The sequence below is a fragment of the Telopea speciosissima genome, chromosome 3, assembly GCF_018873765.1.
Source record: "Telopea speciosissima isolate NSW1024214 ecotype Mountain lineage chromosome 3, Tspe_v1, whole genome shotgun sequence".
NCBI classification, from domain to species: Eukaryota; Viridiplantae; Streptophyta; class Magnoliopsida; order Proteales; family Proteaceae; genus Telopea; species Telopea speciosissima.
The window spans coordinates 55850550-55870601 of NC_057918.1; the positions used below are offsets into that span (position 1 = coordinate 55850550).

The 20052-nt window shown below is 42.5% G+C and overlaps 1 protein-coding gene across 2 annotated transcripts in view; it reads left to right on the plus strand.

The window, feature by feature from the left end:
• LOC122656033 (BAG-associated GRAM protein 1-like) overlaps nt 1–20052 on the plus strand; it is an 83312-nt gene that overhangs the window by 5314 nt on the left and 57946 nt on the right. Inside the window, exons 2-3 of one of the 2 annotated variants that reach the window (XM_043850458.1) lie at nt 17173–17223; nt 17456–17553. In XM_043850458.1, coding sequence (XP_043706393.1) covers nt 17173–17223; nt 17456–17553 — 149 coding nt within the window. Of the gene's footprint in view, nt 1–17153; nt 17224–17455; nt 17554–20052 lie in introns of both variants that reach the window. The other variant, XM_043850459.1, reaches the window with a different exon arrangement.

Genomic DNA, 20052 nt, shown 5'->3' on the forward strand with positions numbered 1-20052 from the left:
TATGAGTAAAAAGGACTTTTTTATGGAATGTATCGACTGTGTCGATTGTGTCGGTATGTATTGAGCCATATCGGCTGATACATCTCGATACATTTTGATACGTATTGATGCACCCACGAATCCATTTATCAATTGTATCGAGGGTGAAAGAGAATCATGATGAAATTAGGAATAGTGGCTTGTGACTTTATGTCCTCAACCCTACTTTATTTATTACAGACTAGAGAACATTCTAGATTGGGTACAAGTACAAGAATACTCCTAAGGGATAAATAAGACAAATATACCCCTGTATTCAAATTACAATACTCCCCCTCAAGTTGGTGCATAGATATCAATCATGCCTAACTTGGAAATAATTGGATGAAAAACTTTATTAGATAATCCCTTGGTAAACATACAGCCACCTTCTCTGTGCAAATGGTGCCTTGTTTTAACTTCTCTTTGATGAAGTGATGGTTGATCTCAATATGTTTCGTCCGATCATGCTAAACTGGGTTGTGCACAATGCTAATGGTGGATTTGCTATCACAAAAGAGTTGCATGGGAAGCTGAATAGGAACATGTAGGTCTTGAAGAAGACCTTGGAGCTAGAGAAGTTCACAAATGCCATGGGCCATAGCCCTAAACTTAGCCTTTGCACTAGAATGGACAACTACTGCCTGCTTCTTGCTTCGCCGAGTAACTAGGTTTCCACCAACCAAAGTACAATATCAGGAGGTGGATTGCCTACTGTCAGGGTAACTGGCCTAATCAGCATCAGGGTAGGCTTCAATACGCAGATGATTGTGAGGAAAAAAGAGAACCCCTCGACCAGGAGCAGACTTTAAATATCCCAGGATCCGATACACAACTTCCAAGTGTCCAGAGCATGGATTATGCATGTACTGACTGACCATGCTGACAGCAAATGCAATATCTGGCCTAGTGTGGGAGAGATAAATCAATCTCCAAACCAATCTCTGATAACCCCCTTTATCCACTGGTTCACTAGATTTTCGCTTTAGATGGGACCAACCTTCACCAGTCCATTATGGCCTCCCTTCACCTTTTCCAGTCCATTATGGCCTCCCTTCACCTTTTCCAGGAGCTCCCTGGTCTCCGCATTAACCTCCTTAAATCCCAAAATCTTCTTAGCCGGGGTCCCTGAAAACACCATAGCATCCCTTTTAGCCATCACGGGCTTTTCTTCTGGCACCCTCCTAGTTTGTTACCTTGGCCTCCCCCTCATCCCAGCCAGACTTTCAGCCCATCATTATAACCTTATCCTTGACCTCCTCCGAAAGAAACTTCAGCTTTGGAAAGCCAAACTCTTATCTTACGCAGGCCGCCTCGAGCTCATAAGATCGGTTCTCCAGTCTTGTTACATCTATTGGAGTGGTGTTTTTGGCCTCCCCAAAGCTACCATAAAGGCTGCTGAGTCTATTATGTGTACTTTTCTTTGGAAAGGAGTGGACTCTACCAGGTTTCTTCATCCCTTGAGCTGGTCATCCACTTGCCTCCCCAAAGCCGAAGGGGGTCTCGGTCTCAGAAGGATCAAGGATGTCAACATGGCTGGTTCAATCAAGCTGCTATGGAAGCTTCTCACCAACAAGACCAATATCTGGACTTCCTGGGTGCATGCAGGGCCTCTGTGCAGAGACTCTATCTGGACTGTCAGCCCTACCCCAGACTCCTCTTGGACCTGACGCAGCATTCTTCGAGCAAGACATACTGTCAGGGTTGCTATATCATGCAGGATATATGATGGGCAGCAGACTTTCCTTTGGCTTGATCAGTGGCACCCTTCAGGTGTCCTTGCCTCTATAGTCAGCCCCCGCGTCATATATGCCTCAGGCTTGGATAGACTTGCCCCTGTGGCCTCCATCATCTCCAGAGGCTCGTGGTCACCTCCCCCCTCCCCCCCCGCTTGCTGATCTTTGGAGATCCCTCCCCCCTATCCCCCCCGTGTTTCCTGTGTCACAGGGGCAGAGGTGACACCACTATATGGCTCCCATCCCCATTGGGTATCTTCAGCTCCCACTCCGCTTGGGACATGGTTAGACATAGAGGGACGCCCTGTCCTTGGCATAAGGTAACTTGGTTCAAAGAGCACATCCCTCGCCAGAGTTTCACAGCTTGGCGTGCCTTGGCTGATTGCCTCCCCACCCAAGCCTTTCTCATCCGTCGGCACATGCAAGTCTCTCCCAATTGCTGCCTCTGTTGGAATGGGCATGAAGACACAGACCACTTGTTCTTCACTTGCCCTTTTGCAGCCTCCATTTGGAATCAGGTTCTCCGTCATTGCTGGCTGGCTCGAAGAAGACCATTACCCCTCTCTAGGGAATGGATTTGGATAGATATGACTTTTGGGAGGAACTCGATTTTTGACATTGTGGGCGAGCTCGCCTTTTGTGCTACTATCTCCCACATTTGGATGGAACGCAATCTTAGAAGATGGACTTCCAAATCCCGCTCTTTTAACAGGATTTGGAAGGCCATCTTATTTGATGTGTCATCTAAAGCAGGCTCGCTTCCCCTTGGTAGTGTAAAAGATACCCCAAGGAACAGGCTGATTGTTGTCTCCTGGGGTCTTCCTACCTCCATTTTGTGTCCCAGCTAGTCGCTAGCTTCAGTTTTGTTGGCCCTTGGGCTTGTACATTCCCTCTTCTTTCTTCGTAATTTAAATTGTCATTCATCCAAAAAAAAAACAAAAAAGGGCAAGAAAGGGTGCAGAGAAAAGAGCTCAAGGTGGACCAGAAAGGTAGACGCAGGTGAGGTTGGGGTGGGGCATAGACAGTAACCAAATACCACAGAAGCCCAAGGGGTTCATCCGAAATAAAGGTGGCAAAGAATCTATCAAAAGTAAGGGTCTGTGTGACTACCAGATCCCTCCTGCCCAAGAGCCAAAGTCCCCCACCAAGCCCCCGTGAACCGGAGCCACATTGAAAACCCAGGGTTTTAAAGTTAAGTAATGACCTGGGAAGGACTTTGTGATCAGAGGACAAGAGTTTGGTTTCACAAAGGAACACAAAATCGGGCTTATGCTTAGAAACAAAATGTTTTAGATAATTACAAGTAGACTTAGACCTTAAACCCCGAACATTCCAGCTACCCAGTTTCATTTTGCTACAGTCTTCGCATTCAAAGTAAATAAAGAAACACAACAGTAGAAAGTGATTGCAGTAAAAACACACAGGAAAGAAGAAAGAGCTTTAAAGGGGTTGTAGACTAATACCAAAGTGGAAGGAATATCGAAATCTCCACAGGACTGGCTATGCACTGTCTGGCGCCCATCAATGTCTTCTGAGATAAGAATAGATCTCTTCTTTTGAGCAGAGACATGAAATTCCTTGTCCGATTTGAGTTCACAGAGCCAACTTCGAAGTTTCTTGGAAAGTTCATCAGGGGAGTCTACCATCTTCATGATATCAGAGGAGAAGTTTTGAATAATATCCAACTCAGCCTGATCTTCAGAACCCAGGCAATCAAAACCAGCTTCATGCCTTTTCCTTTTGCAGTTTGAGTTCTTGGCATCCGCAGGCTTCTTCCCTTTTGCTTTAGCTCTGGACCTCTTGGTATGGCTATGACTTGAAGCAGAAGAACTGGAGGAGGTAGAGCTAGACATGCTCGAGGATGAGGTGATCTGCCCAGGTTCAGGTGTCTCCTTAAAATGAAAGGCAGGGGAGGGATCACACACAGTACCCGACGAGATAGTGGATGCTTTGTGAGTGGAGGGGGTTAAAGTCACAGAGATCTTGGGAATCCTCACACGTTTTGCCTTGTACTTCTTACAACAGCTTGAGCAACATTTGTAAATTTTCACCACCACAGGCTGGTTAATAGAAGGGACAGAAGAATTAGTGTTTCGCGAGGCCAAAGGATTAGGGACTAGAGGGGGAATGGAAGGAGTAGATTCAGGAGCAGAGATGGAAGAGGGGGTGGGAGAAGCGCCAAGATTGCGAAGGTGGTCGTGGGTATGATATAAAAGGTTACTAAAAGAGAAAGGGTTGGAGAGCAGGATAGGGTTTTGAGTAGGTACAGAAGGAAAAGGGGTAAAATTTGGATTTAAGAAATGGTTGGGACAGGTGGGGTTGGAGTCATCACCCGAAGGATTAGGGTTAAGAGTGAGTGGGCCAAGGTTGTCGGGGTTAGCTTCCTGGTGTTGGGTGGCTGGGCTAGAAATAAAGAGGTCAGATAAAGAGGGTGGTGATAGATCAGCAATGAGGGAGGACAGAGTTGTAGGAGAGTTACTGTCAAGAAACGGGTCAAGGGGGGCTGGGCTAGGCCATTCCAAATGGGTAAAATCCGTTTGACACCGTGAAGTTGGTGGACTAACAGGAGGGGGGGTGGTGATAGATGTGGTGAGGTTTGGGAGTTCAGAAAAAATGTCAGGCCTCGGTGGTGGAGAGCTAACAAGGGGAGGAGGTTGAACACACTCCGTTGGGGTGGGAGATGTGCTAGCAGCCAGGGGGAGGGAAGGCACAGTGGTAGAAACAGGGAGAGGGGGTAGGTTAACTCTTAGAGGGTTGGTAAGAATTGTATCCAGTGTCGCTGCAGGGTTCGCAGGGAAGAGGTCTAAAATCCGGTGATCTTCTTTGGATGGGTTTGTGTGTTTGGAAGCTTTCCAACCATAACAATCAGATATTCTATGGGTAAAACGACCACACCAAGTGCACAAAAAAGAAAGCTTCAAAGGAAAGGCTAGCCGGGAGGGAATTTCCGGAAGGGTCCAGTAGGGTTACTTCTGATTGAACCGATTGGTGTTTCGGGAAGGAGAGCTTTACCCGGGCAGTGTAAGGTTGCAACAGATGTTTCTCCCAGGCCAAATCCAGTTCTAAAGGGGAGCCAATTAGTGCCAAAGCATCAGAGATGATCTGCGAAGCCGGGGGTGGAATGCGCAGAACTTGCACCCAAATGGAAATATATTCAAATTGGCGAGAGAAAATGGGTGACGTGGGCTTAACAGTGATTAGGTGGAGCAGACGGCCTTCATACCACCAAGGGGAAGCTTGAACAATACGGTCCCTAACAGCCGGAGACCCAAATTCAACGGTGAAATGCCCTTGGTCTTCAGTCCACACAGCTTTAGCTCCCAATTTCCCCCACTTAGTCACTAAAAAATTACCCAAATGGTCTTCCGAGGGAGTAGAGTTCCCAATAACACTTCCATAAAGCGGAGCCTGAAGGTTGGAAGGAGGCTTGTGTCTCGCAGATTTTGAGGTCTTGGATGAGGTTTTAGGAAGAGACGCGGATGCTGATTGCCGAATGGGTCCTCTGACGTCTTCAAATCCAGTTGATCGTGACTTTGATCTTGTAGAAGAAGAGGGTAAAGGTCGTGGTGGAGTCCCACCAGCAGGAGTTTTACCTTTTGAAGCCATTGAAACCCGAGAAAGGATTGGGCACCAATGAGAAAGGAGAGAAGAGAGAAAAAAAGGGGAAAGGGACAAGTGTGTTTGTTGGTGAAAAGGTTCAAAAATGTTGGAGGGTGAAGTGAGTAAGACAACGTTGGGTTCTAGTCGAGAAAGCCACTCAAGTAAAAAAAGGGGAATAAAAAGTAGGAGTTAAGAACAAAGAGTGGAAGTCAAGTCACCAAAAAACCATACGCACAAAGATGTCGCCCCAAAATGTATGAGTGTCTTGTAATGCATTAAGTACCCTTCTGTATATTCTTATCTACTATATATCTACTTTGTTATAGTGGTGCATTAGGTAGACCATGAAATTGGTGATGGACTTTCTTGTAGGCCCAGTCCAACCATCTGCCATTATAGTCACCCCATATGTCTCCCACATAGTCCTCATTTGATCAATGTACTCCTTAATCTCAGCCTTCCATTGAGGTAAATAAATATTCGTTACCTCATATGGGGTGGGTCCCTTGAACCCTGGGCAAGCCTCTGCAACTGTATCAATCATGGTCTCATAATGGGGGCCTTATGTGGTGTTTGCTGGGATGGTATGGTATAACATCCACTTAGCTATTGACTCTTTCACTAACCCCTTCATATTCTTCCATGCTCCTTTAATTTTGGGTTGAGTGCTTCCTTTCTTCTTATGTAGTTTAGGATCTGATGATGGTGGTGGTATTGGTACCGCTAGAGGTGTTGGAGTTGCCTTCATACTTTGTGATCTTTTAAAAGGATTAAACAACCCACCAGCTCTAGAACCTCCACTACCACCTCCTCCAGATGTGCTAGCTCCTCCACTACCCCCTACTCTCTGTCTCTGCTGATCATCTTGAAAACTAACTTTACTCCTCGAAATAGACCGTTGATAGTCCCTAGCCTCCTGTGGTGTCTGTATATCAGCAAGCACATAGATGACGTCATCACTGCCATCATCATCAGAGTCATCATCATTATCATGGTATTCTCCTTTTCCTCCTCCCATTGAACTCCTTACTGCCTCTTCAAGTTGTTCCCTTGTCCTCTGCTTGTGAGCCTTCCTCTTCATCTTTCCCCTCAAACTTTCACCAACTTCCCTAGCTACTTTAGTAGGGACCATATGGCAAGCTATAACATCTGTAGATCCTCCAGTCAGATGTTGTTCAAGTCTACTGGACCCACCTCCCAAAACTGCATGTGACAATAGTTACATTTTTATTTTCTCTTATACCCAGCAACTGACACTCCATATAAACATGCAATGTCACCCCTAGGCCACCTGGCTAGCCTCTGCTCCCTCTGTTGACTACTTTCCCCTACCTTCTGCTTTCCTTTCGCACGTTGTCTTTCACGATCCGCCATAATAATACTTGTTTACTGTAATGTAAGTAAAATAAATAATTAAAAACTTAATGTAGAAGCACTTCAATTAAGACTTTGAGACTACTAAAACAATTGTATAGCTATTTAATATTTTTTCCCTAACCCTTATACTTTTCTCATAATTAAAAACGATTTTTTATAAATAATTTTCATATAAATATTGACCTAACACAACAAAACTGAAATGATTAAACATAATATATATCTAATCATTTAAAAAAATGTAGAAATTACTTTCATATTTTTTCATGATTTTTCAAACCAAAACCTCATATTATTTTTTAATTTTTAAATAGGGCAGAAAATATTTTTGGCATCGTGAAGCCGTAGATCGGCCATTGGTGTCTAACATATTTAATTGATCCCCATCCAATTTATATTACCCCTAATTTTTTCCTATTTTTGTTGTAGGAAAATCAATTTTTTTAAATCAGAAAATTAAAAAAATAAAAATAATATGGGAAATTGTTTTTGACACTGTGAGGTTATAGATCGGCCTCTGGGGTCTAACATATAATAAAATCATTACCATCCAACAATTATTGAACATAGTATTTAAAAAAAAAAAATAGTTTTAGAGAAAACAAATTACATTGAACAGTGAAAAAGCCTTCACAAATGTGCTAGGAGGTGTTTCCGACGTGTTTCCGGCGACGATCTGTCAAAAAATGATGAAGAACAAATGTTTCCCCCATACAGAATGGCTTGGAAGACCAAAAAAAAAAAAAAAAAAAAAGAAAAAAAAGCACTCTCTGCAAGTTCTCAGTCAAAATTTCGACCGAGACCAGCGAGATGTTGCTTTTATACTATGGTTTAAAGAGTCACGTCACGTGTATGGTTCTGTAACAGTTTCGGCGATATTTCGGTGACATTCCGAAATATACCAAAATGTCACGAAATTTCGGCGAAATTTGAACATTTTTCATTTCGGAAGCCCATTTCGTCTCAGTAGTGTCGAAATTTACGAAATTTACCGAAATCTCGGCGATATATCGTGAAATTTTGAACCATGGTGATAACCAGGCAGCAATACATATTGCCTCAAACCCAGTGTTTCATGAAAGGACCAAACATATTGAGGTAGACTGTCACTTTGTTCGAGAAAAACTTCAGCAGGGAGTAATCTCTACAAAGCATGGCAAGACAGGAGAGCAACTTGTAGACATTTTTACTAAGTCATTAGGAAGTGAAAGGGTTGATTATATTTGTAACAAGCTGGGCATGATATGCTCCAGCTTGAGTGGGAGTGTTGAGAGGGTGAATATTCCTTCTCCGGATTAGCATTAGGCTCTTGGCGCTAATCCCGAGAGATCTCCTCTCTTTTCTTATTTTGTTGTCTTTTCCCCTTTTTATCCCTACTTTTGTAAATCCCTAAACCCTTTTTATATGAAAGAATATCGAGCCTCTCTCTAATCAACGAGGGAGCTGCTCTTTGGCTCCCTTTCCTTCTTCCTCACTTCTTCCATCTATTTCCTGTTCATTTACAATTAGTATTTTTTTCTTTTGTAGTTTCCCAAAAATGTGGACTGATCATGTCTGTGCAGCATCCTCATTGTACAGGCAGCTTTTTTTTTATATGATTTGAATGCAAATACAAATACCTGCCCTTCTTGCAAGGGGAAGAAAAAATAAAAGAAAAGGAAAAACTAATTTGTGAATTGGTATTATTGAGCCTTTTTTTTCCCTCAACCTGTTCTGCCTAACATTTTTTTTTTTGATGATTAAAAAATTATATTGCAAAGAACAAGGAAGAAATATACAAGGCCTAGGGCCAGCAAAAGAAAAGAAAAGAAAGGAGCGAGGAAGGGGGGGGGAAGCCGGTTGCAATAAAGAAGAGGGGAGGCCTCAGGAGACAACAATGAGCCTGTTCCTTGGGGAATCACGAACTGGATGATGGGGGAGTGAGGCAATCTTGGATTTGACGTCAAAGGAGATGGCATTCCAAATCTTATCAAAAGAGAGAGAGTTTGAAGTCCATCTTCTAAGATTACGTTCCATCCAAATGTGAGATGGAGGCACAAAAAACAAGCTTGCCAACAGTGTCACAAATGGAGTTACCACCAAAAATCATATCAATCCAAATTCACTCTCTGAAGGGGAAGAGCTCTACTTCTGGTTGGCCAGCAGCTATGCAGAGCTCTCTTCCAAATGGTAGCAGCAAAAGGGAAAGAGAATAACAATTGGTCAGCGTCTTCAAAACCATTCCAACAAAGGTAGCAAGATGGAGCAGAGCTCTCTTGCCGACAGTGTCACAAATGGAGTTACCACCAAAAGTCATATCAATCCAAATTCACTCTCTAAAGGGGAAGAGCTCTTCTTCTGGTTGGCCAGCAGCTAAGCAGAGCTCTCTTCCAAATGTTAGCAGCAAAATGGAAAGAGAAGAACAATTGGTCAGCGTCTTCAAAACCATTCCAACAAAGGTAGCAAGATGAAGCAACATGAATCTGCCGGTGGATGAGAAAAGCCTAAGTAGGGAGGCAGTTGGAGAGGGCTCTCCAAGCTGTGAAGCTCCGGAGGGGGATGTGACTTTCAACCAAACGATCTTGTGCCAGGGAGTAACCGGGCCTCTAGGTCTGATCAAATCCCATGCTGATTGGGAACTGAAAAGACCCGAGGAAGAGGGGAGCCAAAGTACGGTGTCACCTCTACTATGATGACTAGGGGGGGATAGGAGGGAGGGAGCTCCAGAGATCATCTAGGGGGGAGGGGAGGGGAGGGGAGGGGGGGGGGCAGACTAAGAGCCCCGGGAGATGATGAAGGCAACTAGGGAATCTCTGGATAGGCTAGACGAGTAGATGAGCCTGGAGCTTACTAACGAAAAGAGGACACTAGATGTCACACCCAGGCCTGGTTAGTGAGGGCATGGTGTGACTGGATGCCAACCGACACCTAACCAACCACCAGGATCACAAGTACTGTACTCCCATTCACAGATTTAACACAATACAGTAATCAAAATGCAGCAGAAGAGAGAATAAATAATAATAACAACAGTAATAAAAGGTATCTAAGTGATAATGTGAAACCTGCCTCTAATTTGAACTTTTTCAAACTTGTGTGATTACAGGTTCTGGGTCTGTGTCTATGTTTGCCTCTATGTTGTGGGCTGCATCAGTAGTAGATTCAGAGCAATCCATTGACACACCTATGGAGGATTCTGAGGAGCCAGGACAGCTAGCTATCCTTGAGTCTGAGAATCCTGCCGGGTCCCAGCATATCAATTTCTTATGCCAGACATGTTGGATCGAGCATATGCAGAACCTCACTATCTCCTAGGCCAGTCTCTAGGTAAGAATCCCTTTCTATAAGTATATATATATATATATATATATATATATATATTTGCTTAAATACTGTATTAGGGGCATAATAGTAATTTGTACCTAGTGGGACCCACACCCTTTGTAAATCTAGACTGCTTAGGTGCCAACATACCCGGGCCCACCTTCATGACTTCTTAAGACTTAAACTATAACTTAATAACCTGAATTAAGTAATTAATTTACTTTAAAAACAGATTTGGAAATTTCATTCCTAGTAGGACTTTTTATATAAGGAATCCTTAGTTTAGGATTCATTTTACATCTAAACAAGGAATCGTTTTCAGCCTTGGAAGCTTAGAAGAAACTAAGGGAAAAGAGAAAAAAAAGAAGAAGAAAAGCTAGGGTTGATCCTTTCTAACTTAGAGATTCACTTGGAGCTTGGGAGTTGGGGCTGCCATCATCAATTTCACTCTCAATTCAAGTAGGACATCTAAATCTTGGATCTATTTTCCCAAATTCCTTTCTTCTCTCTTCTATTATGGCTGAATTCTTGACCCATACCAATCCTAGTATGATGAACCCTAAGTTGGGTTGTTAATGATTCTAAAACCTAATCTAATTAGACCAATCTACTGTTGTAGGGCATCATCCAACCTCAACCCTAATTTCTCAACTTCTTCTCTAATGTTCTTGTTGTTTTCTTCTAAGGGATTAAAACCCAATTTAACCTAGACCTAAGGGATTAGATTGTTTGTGATAGAATCCCAAATTGGACATAGGCATAGCTTGGTAGATCACCAAAGCCATGCTGAAATATCAGCCCTTTCTTTTCTTATTTGGTTTCAACCATGTTTCCAAATTACAAGAATATCTATTTTATTTAATTTGAATTAGAAACCTAATTTGATCTTGATGCAAATGGGTCAAAACTTTCCCTTTGCTGTACTTTATTAAAGCCCTAAACCAATTTGGGGAAAATAACCCCATACATGAATGATCCATGAGTTTTGGATCTCAAAACAGCCACTGGTTATCCAACCGGATTCAGCCGGTTCTAAATCCGGTTCTATCCACAGGCTTGGTTTTGCTTCTTGTGTACTTTGGGCTTTTACCCAAGGCTATGTTAGACTTAACAAATGTTGTATATTGGTTATATAGGCAATAGTAACATTAAGAGGTGTAATAATTTGTGTGTATTGGAGCTTCAATTGACTAGGATTATCCTCCAATACAGGTAAGGGAATTTTGACTTTTCTTTTGGAGTGTTTCTTCTTTAATTACTATTAATGCTGGCTGCCATTGACATGCATCATCATAGTAGTATAATCATGTAGTTTTGTAGTTTTTATTTTGCATTAGATGAATGCATGTTATAGGTGTCCTTTCATATTGCATTTGCATACTTTTACTATGATCTATTGTGATGTATTGAGAAATGATGTTGGACTGATAAATTACTATCTATTGCTGCCTCATATGACATCATGTTTAGAAATGCATATAGTTAGGCTATTATAAACCCAAATGCTATGACTTTTGCCAACAGGGGTAAGGTGTTGGATAACCCGTGGCAGGTCTGATGGGTTAATACCGGAATGTCATTCACTGTGCTAGGTTTGATGAATACATACCAGAATGGGAACAACAGTAGGGTTATCACTGGGGGTTCGTCGGGGTCTGATGTGTATATTCCAGAATTGGCGGGTCCCCACCGTAGTAGAGTGGTATTCTTGGGAAGACCGATGAGTTCATTATGTGACTGATAATATCATACCTACTACAGTAGTATTTATACCTCATGAGACTTAGAATTGATGCTAGTAGCATTCTTAGATGTAGGTCATGCATCATGGACTATATGCTTGTGTTTGCATGTTTCCCTTACTGGGCTCAGTGGAGCTCACCCTTGTGGATCCCTCTTCTTTTTCAGATAGTACTGTTGGTTCTGAGAAACCAGATGATGTGGTTATTACTGCTTCTGACTTCCATACCGATGAGGACCGTACAGTGCAGAAGTTTGAAGTTCATGAAGCTTACTGTGGATGCGCGTTCACTTGATCTGGCCTGATGGAGCAGGCTATACCTTTTATGCTTATAAATTTCTTTTGTGAAGTATAATATGTAGATATTGTTGTACTTTTGTACTTGTGGTGCCTTTTGAGAAATATACAATGTATCACAAAGTTTCAGTTAATATAAATATTTAATTATCACACGACTTCTTTAATATTGTCATTATTATTACTGCTTATTCTTTTCCGCTGCGATGATTTACTGTGTTTTATAAACTGTGAATAGGAGTACTACACTAATTGATCCTGGGGGATTGAACTGGCATCCGGTCACACCTTACCCTTACTAACCGGGCCGGGGTGTGACACATAAACTGATATATATATATTAATTTAAGACTTGCATTTACACTATACAGTTGCTTAGAAGTAAATACAAACTCAAAGTCTACAAAATCCACTATATACTTTACTATAACAAAAATAATATATAAACACAAAAGAACATAGCCTAGTCTGTTAGGCCACATCACAGAAATGCGCATGCACCGCATACGTAGGAAACATCATGTACTTCAAACTCCCGCACGACCATCATCGGTGTGGAAATCCAAAGCAGCCACAGTATCCATACTTGGTTCCTCACAACCAGCCATAGTATTTGAAAAAAAAAAAAATATATCGGCAAGGATGAGCTCCACTGAGCCCAGCGAGGGAAAACATGCAAATAGATGCAAATAGTCTATGATGCATGTCTTAAGTCTAAGTATGTAACTAGCAACAGATCTAAGTCTCATGAGGTTTAAATGCTATTGTAACAGGTATGATATCCTTAGTTCCGGAATCACGCATCGGACCCTAAGAATACCACTCTGTTACGGTGGAGACTCGCCAGCACCGGAATTACACATCGGTCCCTAGCGAATCCCCAATGTTAACCCTACTGTTTATCCCATTCCGGAAGTACTCTTCAGACCTAGGACAGTGAATGACATTCCGGAATCATCCCTTCGGACCTGCCACGGGTTATTCAACACCTCACCCCTATTGGCAAGGGTCGTAGCATTGGGTTTATGGAAGCCTAACCATATGACTTTCTAACATGAATGTCATATGATTCAATAGTAATTAGTAAAGTATATCAGTTCCATCATCATCTCTCAAGCACATCATACATAAATCACAATAATAATATGCATATGCAATATGGAATGTAACCTAACATCATGCATACATCTAATCCACAAGAAAAACTATAAACATACATGAACGTAACTTCTAATATGATGAATGAACAGTTGCAACAAGCATAAATAGAAAAGAAAATAATAAACACTCTCAAATTAAGGTCAAATCCACTCACCTTGAGTTGGATGATTATCCAAACTAAAGTAGCTTCTAACTCTTGACAAACGTCAACCAAAATAGAGACTACAACCTATTTAATAACACATGATATCAGTGGAAGGTTATAAGACAAACCACAATAGAGCCCAAACCAAATAGGGCAAAACCAACATAGCAGGGGAGGACCAGATGGAAGCTGTCCCCTGGGACCAGTTGACTGGTTGGAGGGCTACACCTCCATCCGGTGGCTGAAACAGTATGGTGGTTTGGGTTGATCCTTCATAGATCTTACCATGCACAGCCAAAAAAATACAAAATTGGTTAGAAGGGGGCAGAGAACATAGCATTTGGTCAACTTATCCAAATGCATGTTGGATTTAGGGTTTTTACAACCATTTGCCTAATTTCCTAAGTTTGGGCTGAGATGAGTCAAGAACTCAGCTGAACCAAAGAAAGAAGAGAGAAATGGGAAATTTCAGAGTGGTTTGACAGCCTACCAGGGATATGGAAACAGAGAAGATGGTAGCAGCCCAATAATCAAACCTTTCCTAGAGCTTCTCCCTCAAAGCTCCAAGTATTCCAAGCCCTTCTTCTCCTTTCCTTCTTCCTTTTCTCTTCTTTCTCTAGAGCAGAATCGGTTCTTGTTTAGCTAGGAAATGAATTCCTAAAACTAAGTATTGGTTATATACTTAGGTCACTAAGGTGTGATTGGTTTGGTCAAAACAGAATTAATTTGGAAAATGTGATTCTCTAAGTTAATTTAAAGACAATTAACCCATAAGGACTTATAGTTAAGTCCCGGGATTAATGTCCCATGACATAATTGAGAACCCGGTCATAATGGCACACGGGCAGCTCGGTCCATATGGGGATGTGTGTCCCACAGAAGAAAACTAGTTTTCAGCCAATAATACACAATTAAGACCTTAGTTCCATATATGTAATAATGGATTTTTACCTAAAACCCGGCCTAAGAGATTGAGAGGTTTTGCATATGCTCCACCCAACATGTCTCGCACGCAAAACGGATGTGCGAGGTCCCGCCGGGTTCTTCAGACTCAATAATGGCTAACTGGGTTGGCTCTTCGGAATCTTCCATAGATGAGTCAAGGGATTGGTCCGAATCCTCAACCGATACAGCCCACAACATTGAGGCATACATGGATATTGAACTAGAACCTGAAATCACACAAGTTCAAATAGGCTCAAGTTAGAGGTGGGTCTCACACCAGAAGGGTGCCACTTATCATGCCAGAGGGAGGTAGAGAGACCATCATCAATTTTGGAGGAGATGGCTTCAATAGCCAAGTGCTTGATCTGAAGGATCCTACGCCAAACCCAGGAAGCATCGGAAGAAGCGAAAACGGATAAGATATTACCATTGCGCAGCGGCCCTGCATAAACCCAAGAAATCGAAATGTTGTTCTTCTTAGAGGCTATATTCTAGATGAGCTTTAAGGTTCCGGCAAGGTTAGAATCCTTGATCCTTCTCAACCCCAACCCCCCTTCTGATTTTGGAGACAAATAGTGGACCAAGAGATGGGGTAAAGAAATTTAGAAGAATCAGATCCTTTCCAAAGGAAGGAGCACATGATGGATTCTACAGCTCTAATGGTGGCCTTGGGCAGGCCAAACACCCCACACCAGTAAATGTAAAGGACTGGTGAACTGATCTGGTGAGCACAAGGCGACCTGCATAAGATAATAGCTTTGCTTTCCATAACTGAAGCCTTTTGCGCAAAAGGTTAAGGATGGGGGTGCAGTGATGGGAGGATAGTCTGGCTGTGATGTGGGGGAGGCCAAGGTATTTAATGGGGAGGGAACCAAGGGAGAAGCTAGTGAGGAGCAAGAGATGGGCTTTAAGGGGTTCGGGGACTCCAACAAGGAAGATATGGGATTTAAGGAGGTTGATTCTCAAACCATAGAGCTCATGGAAGAGATGAAGGGAGGACATAATGGAAGTGATGGACAAGGGATCGGCCTTAGAGAAGATCATAAGGTTGTTAGCAAAAGCAAGGTGGGTTAGATTGTAGGCCTTACACTTGGGAATGGGAGCGATGAGGTGTTGGTCAGTTTGGGATTGGATCCTACGGGAGAGAACTTCAAGAGCCAAGTAAAAAAGGAAGGGGGAGAGGGGACAACCTTGGCGGATGCGAACAGAGGAGGAGAAAAACCCGCAGGGCTACCATTAACAAACATAGAGAAATGAGGAGAGGAGATGCAGGAATGAATCCATTTGACGAAGATGGGAGGGAAAGAAATTTTGAGGAGAGTTTAGGGGATGAAGGGCCATTGGACGGAGTCAAAGATTTATGGATGTCAATTTTCAAGAGGGTGGTAGGAGAGTGAGATTTGCGGTCGAACCCACGGACAATCTCTTGATAAGGAATGATGTTATCAGCAATGCTGTGGTCAGTAATGAAGGCAGATTGGTTTGGGCTAAAAAGGGAGTCGACCACAAGTTGGAGGCAGTTGGCGAGGATTTTTGCAACAAACTTATAGAGGAGATTGCAAAGGGAAATGGGGCGGAAGTCAGCCATGGCGGAGGCACCTTCTTTTTTAGGGATGAGGCAAAGGAAGGTTTGATTGATGCTTTGGATTTGGTTAGGGGAGAAGAAGAAGCTATGGATGGAATGAGTGAGGTCGGAGCCGACGATATCCCAGCAGGAAAGGAAGAAACCCATGCTAAAACCATCAGGCCCAAAGGCTTTATTAGGATGGTGAGAGCGGACGGCAGAATGAATCTCAGAATCAGACAGGATGGCTTGGAGGGAGTTAAGGAGGTGTGGAGGGATGAACTTATTGAGGAGCTCATTAGGGAAGAGGGGGGGGGGGAGGAGAGGAAAGGGAGGGGGGAGAAGATTTCTGAGAAATAGGAGACCGCTTCAGATTTGATGGTGGCAACACTAGAGAGGATGGATCCATCTCTGGAGGTGAGCGAATGGATAGTGTTCACATTGGACCTGGCTTTAAGAGAACGGTGGAAGAAGGCAGAGTTGGAGTCTCCAAGCTCAAACCATTTGATACAAGATTTTTGCTTTAGAAAAAGCTTTCTTCTTGAACGAGCACAGATGTGAGCTTGAGGGAGGTCAAGCATGGGAGCTGAAGCAATGCCAATTTCTTGAAGATTATTATCTCGGCACTTCCATTACTCAGAACCACCACGTCAAAGTCCCGTCAAGAACAAGAAAATTTCACTGGGAAATCCCTGCCTATACATTATTCAGTGCATCTCTTTTAACCATTCTTTTTAGCTGAATTGATGTATTCACTTCAAAGCATCTCCATCGTAGTCCACTTACAAATTCCTTCCTTTTATGCATCTCATTCAAATCTCAACACAGGTCCCTTTTTTCCCAGCATTCTCTTTTTTCTTGGGTTATCCCATTGTTGGATTTGTGACAGTGTCATGAGTCTTAATTTTTGGTTGGACATGGGTTTCCATTACAAGTTTAGAAATCTTAAGACTGTCTGCATGGACCATAATCCATATTCGAACAAAAAGGCCATGAGGTGACGGCATTAAAGTGGAATGTGATGAATGATAACTGCTGAATGGGGCCTCTATGAACTGGGATTTACTGCGTCTATCTTTTTCTTTTTCTTTTTTATTTAAATTTTGTATCATATGTTGTTGTTCCTGGTCCTATTTTGTTCTTGGATATTAAAGCTTTATTACACGAGTAAAAATAATATGGTTACTTTTTCATATTCATGAATATTTCACTTCATTCATGCTGTAATCAAATCCATGGAGTAATTTTTGTTTGTTTGACGTGCAGTTGTGCACTTATTTTGCAGATGGGCCAGTTGAAAGGAGATTCTCAAACCAATTCTGCATATGTAATCAAGGTACTTTGAATACTGTAGAGCATATACTTTATTGCTTGCTTGAGAATGGATTGCATCAGTTGTTTCTTGCTTATGCTATATCGTTAAAAGAAAGTTATTTGTTTATTCTGCTAATTTATAGAGCCAAGCTTGCTCTTTTTTTTTTTATTCTTTTCTGATTGAACTTCACTTTTAGACCAGGCTAGTGGTGGTTTGATGCTGACAAGGAGCTTCTTTCTGTTCTGCATCTCAGTTGGAGCTATTGGCAGCCAAGAATCTTGTTGGTGCAAACTTGAATGGAACATCAGATCCTTATGCTATCATTAAATGTGGTGAACAAAAGCGATTTAGGTGAAGCACTCTGCTTCTCCATTCTTCTTGTTCCTAATTTTTTGGGTGATTTTATTTTGAACTTTCCTTTTTTTAAGAACATTTGACCTTTTCTTTTGCCATTTCTTTTTTCTATTTATGTTGTGCATAGCAATTCAATGTATTTTTTATATCATTTATTATTTCCTTTTCCTTGCACTTTACTGTTCATTTTCCTTTTTAGAATTATATCCTATGGCCATGATGCTTGTCACTGTTATTCTAATATGATAGCACAGACAATATCAGTGGCTTATCTTTGATATAGGTTGCCTGCTGTGGGGCCTATAATATTTGGCACACTTGAAAGAGGGAAAATGATGAAGATCAAGGAGTCTGTGCACGGAACACTGTTCATGAAACACTGTTGTGAACTCATATATTGATTTATTTGGGCCATGTATCACGCCCATATTCAGCCAGATTCTGCGCTTCGGTTGCCATTGAACAGCTGGATTTAAGAGAAGATATTTTTCAAATTTTGGTGGCAGAAGATTGTAGAAGATTCTTCCAGCTTTCATGGTGACATATCTTTGGGAGTTTATAGTCCTTGCTTGGGGGATTTTCATAGCTTAGAGATAGTTGCTAAGTAATTAATTAACCTGCTCTTGATTTAGAGATGTCTAAGCGATCCGTTGCTTGTTCGCTATGGAGTTGCTTGGTTCTTTCCGTACATGAACAAATGCTTTGCAACCAAACACTCTCAAGTGTTCGTATGAGACATCTTTCCCGGTCCTTAAGCGACAAGGCGCCTAAGTGTTATTTTTTATTTCCCCTCTTTTCTAACATTATTTAGCATGCTACAATATGCACCTTATATCATCAAAATCAACATTAAGCCACATCAAGTCATAAAAAATCAACATAGAATGGTCGTGTAAATTGACCGCCAGAGCTTTGAGGAAAACCTAGCAACAGAAGAGGAAAACCCAGCGACGCCGCTGGGGAGCAGCCCAGCCTCACGGCCAGGCTGCTCGTCCCCCTTCTTCCTCCCTTCTCCTCCTCTCTTTCTCCCCCCTCTTGCCTTACCTTTCTTCATCCTCCTTTTTCTTTTTTCTTGAGTCTGGCAGAGAAGTTGGGCTCCTCCTTCCCCCTTCTTCTTTAACTTCTCTCCATTTCTTTCTTCCTCCTTCTCTTTCTCCTCTTCTCCTTTGGGTTTTGATGCTTGGTCTCCACATTCGGACCTGCGCAGTGCTAGTAGTCATCACCCTTGCTTGTCTGCAGTCCTGCTTGTCAACAGACCGCTTGGTTTGCCGTTTCGTGGACGTCTGTCTTGCCTGGGTTGCTGCCTTGCAAGTTGCCCTCCTGCTAGGTCTGTTTCGAGGCTCCTTGGGGTCTATCCTGGTCACGATGCTCCGTGGGCTTTCGTCTCCGAGAACTACTCTCTTTGCTGAGTTGCCTCCCTTGCCGGTTGCTTTCTTCGCTTGGTCTGATGACTCATCTCTTCGCTTCCAGCCCTGCTCGCTTTCTCTCTCACCAGACGTCTTTCATGGCCGGCGCTCTCAGTTGTCGCTCGTCGCCAGCCCACTTGGACTGCAGCTGCTTGGCCGCAAGCTCTTCTCGGTCAGTCTTCTGTCTGATCTGCCTGGCTCGCTTGGCTAACGCTGTGCTTCTGCCAGCTGCATATTCTGCCCTCTGCAAGCTGTGCTCGGCCGGCAGCCGCCTCGCCGGCGCCTCTCCAATGTGACTGCCATCTTCGCTTGGCCGTGGTCCTCCGCAAGGCCAGCGCCCCTCTGCAACGGCTGTTTGTTTGCCGGTGATGCTCTGTTTTCGTCTTGGTGGCTGGTCCAAGCTAAGCTAAGATAGTGAGTTTAGGGATGTGAGTTTGCCGGTGATGCTCTGTTTTCGTCTTTCTATTGGGCTTCTAAGCTCTTATGGGCTTTTGTATTTTCTTGTGGGCTTTTGTGTTTCTTGGGCTTACATATCTGGGTTTTGTGTGGGCTTTAGATTTTACAGGCCCTCCTCCCAGGTGGGCCTTGTAATTTTTTTATGGCTTTGTGCCCTTGTACGCTCTCTCTCCCCCCCCCCTTTTTTTAGGTTCTCTTCTCCTTTTCGCCCCCCTTGGGCTTTGGTAATATAATTTTTTATTCACCAAAAAAAAAATGTTATTTAGTCACCCAAAAAAAATCAACATAGAAATAGAAGACAGAAGAACTGAAGAAGCAAGCTATTGGAAGTTTGAAACAATACGTTTGGTTTATATGTTCTTGGAATTGGTCATTTTCAGGCATGCCTAGTCTCACATTTGGTTTATATTATTCTTAGAAAATATGTTCTTATCAATAAGTAATTAACCTGCTCTTGATTTAGAGAAATGTTTTTGTTCTCTAAGAAATTTGATTGATCAAATGATTTTATTTTTACATGAGACTTTTTGTATTAGGTAGAGCACAAAACCAACTTTCCAACAAATCCAAGATTGCTTAAATCTGATTTGTATTGAAGGAGTTGTGTTCCGGTCAAACCTTATTTGATGTGCAT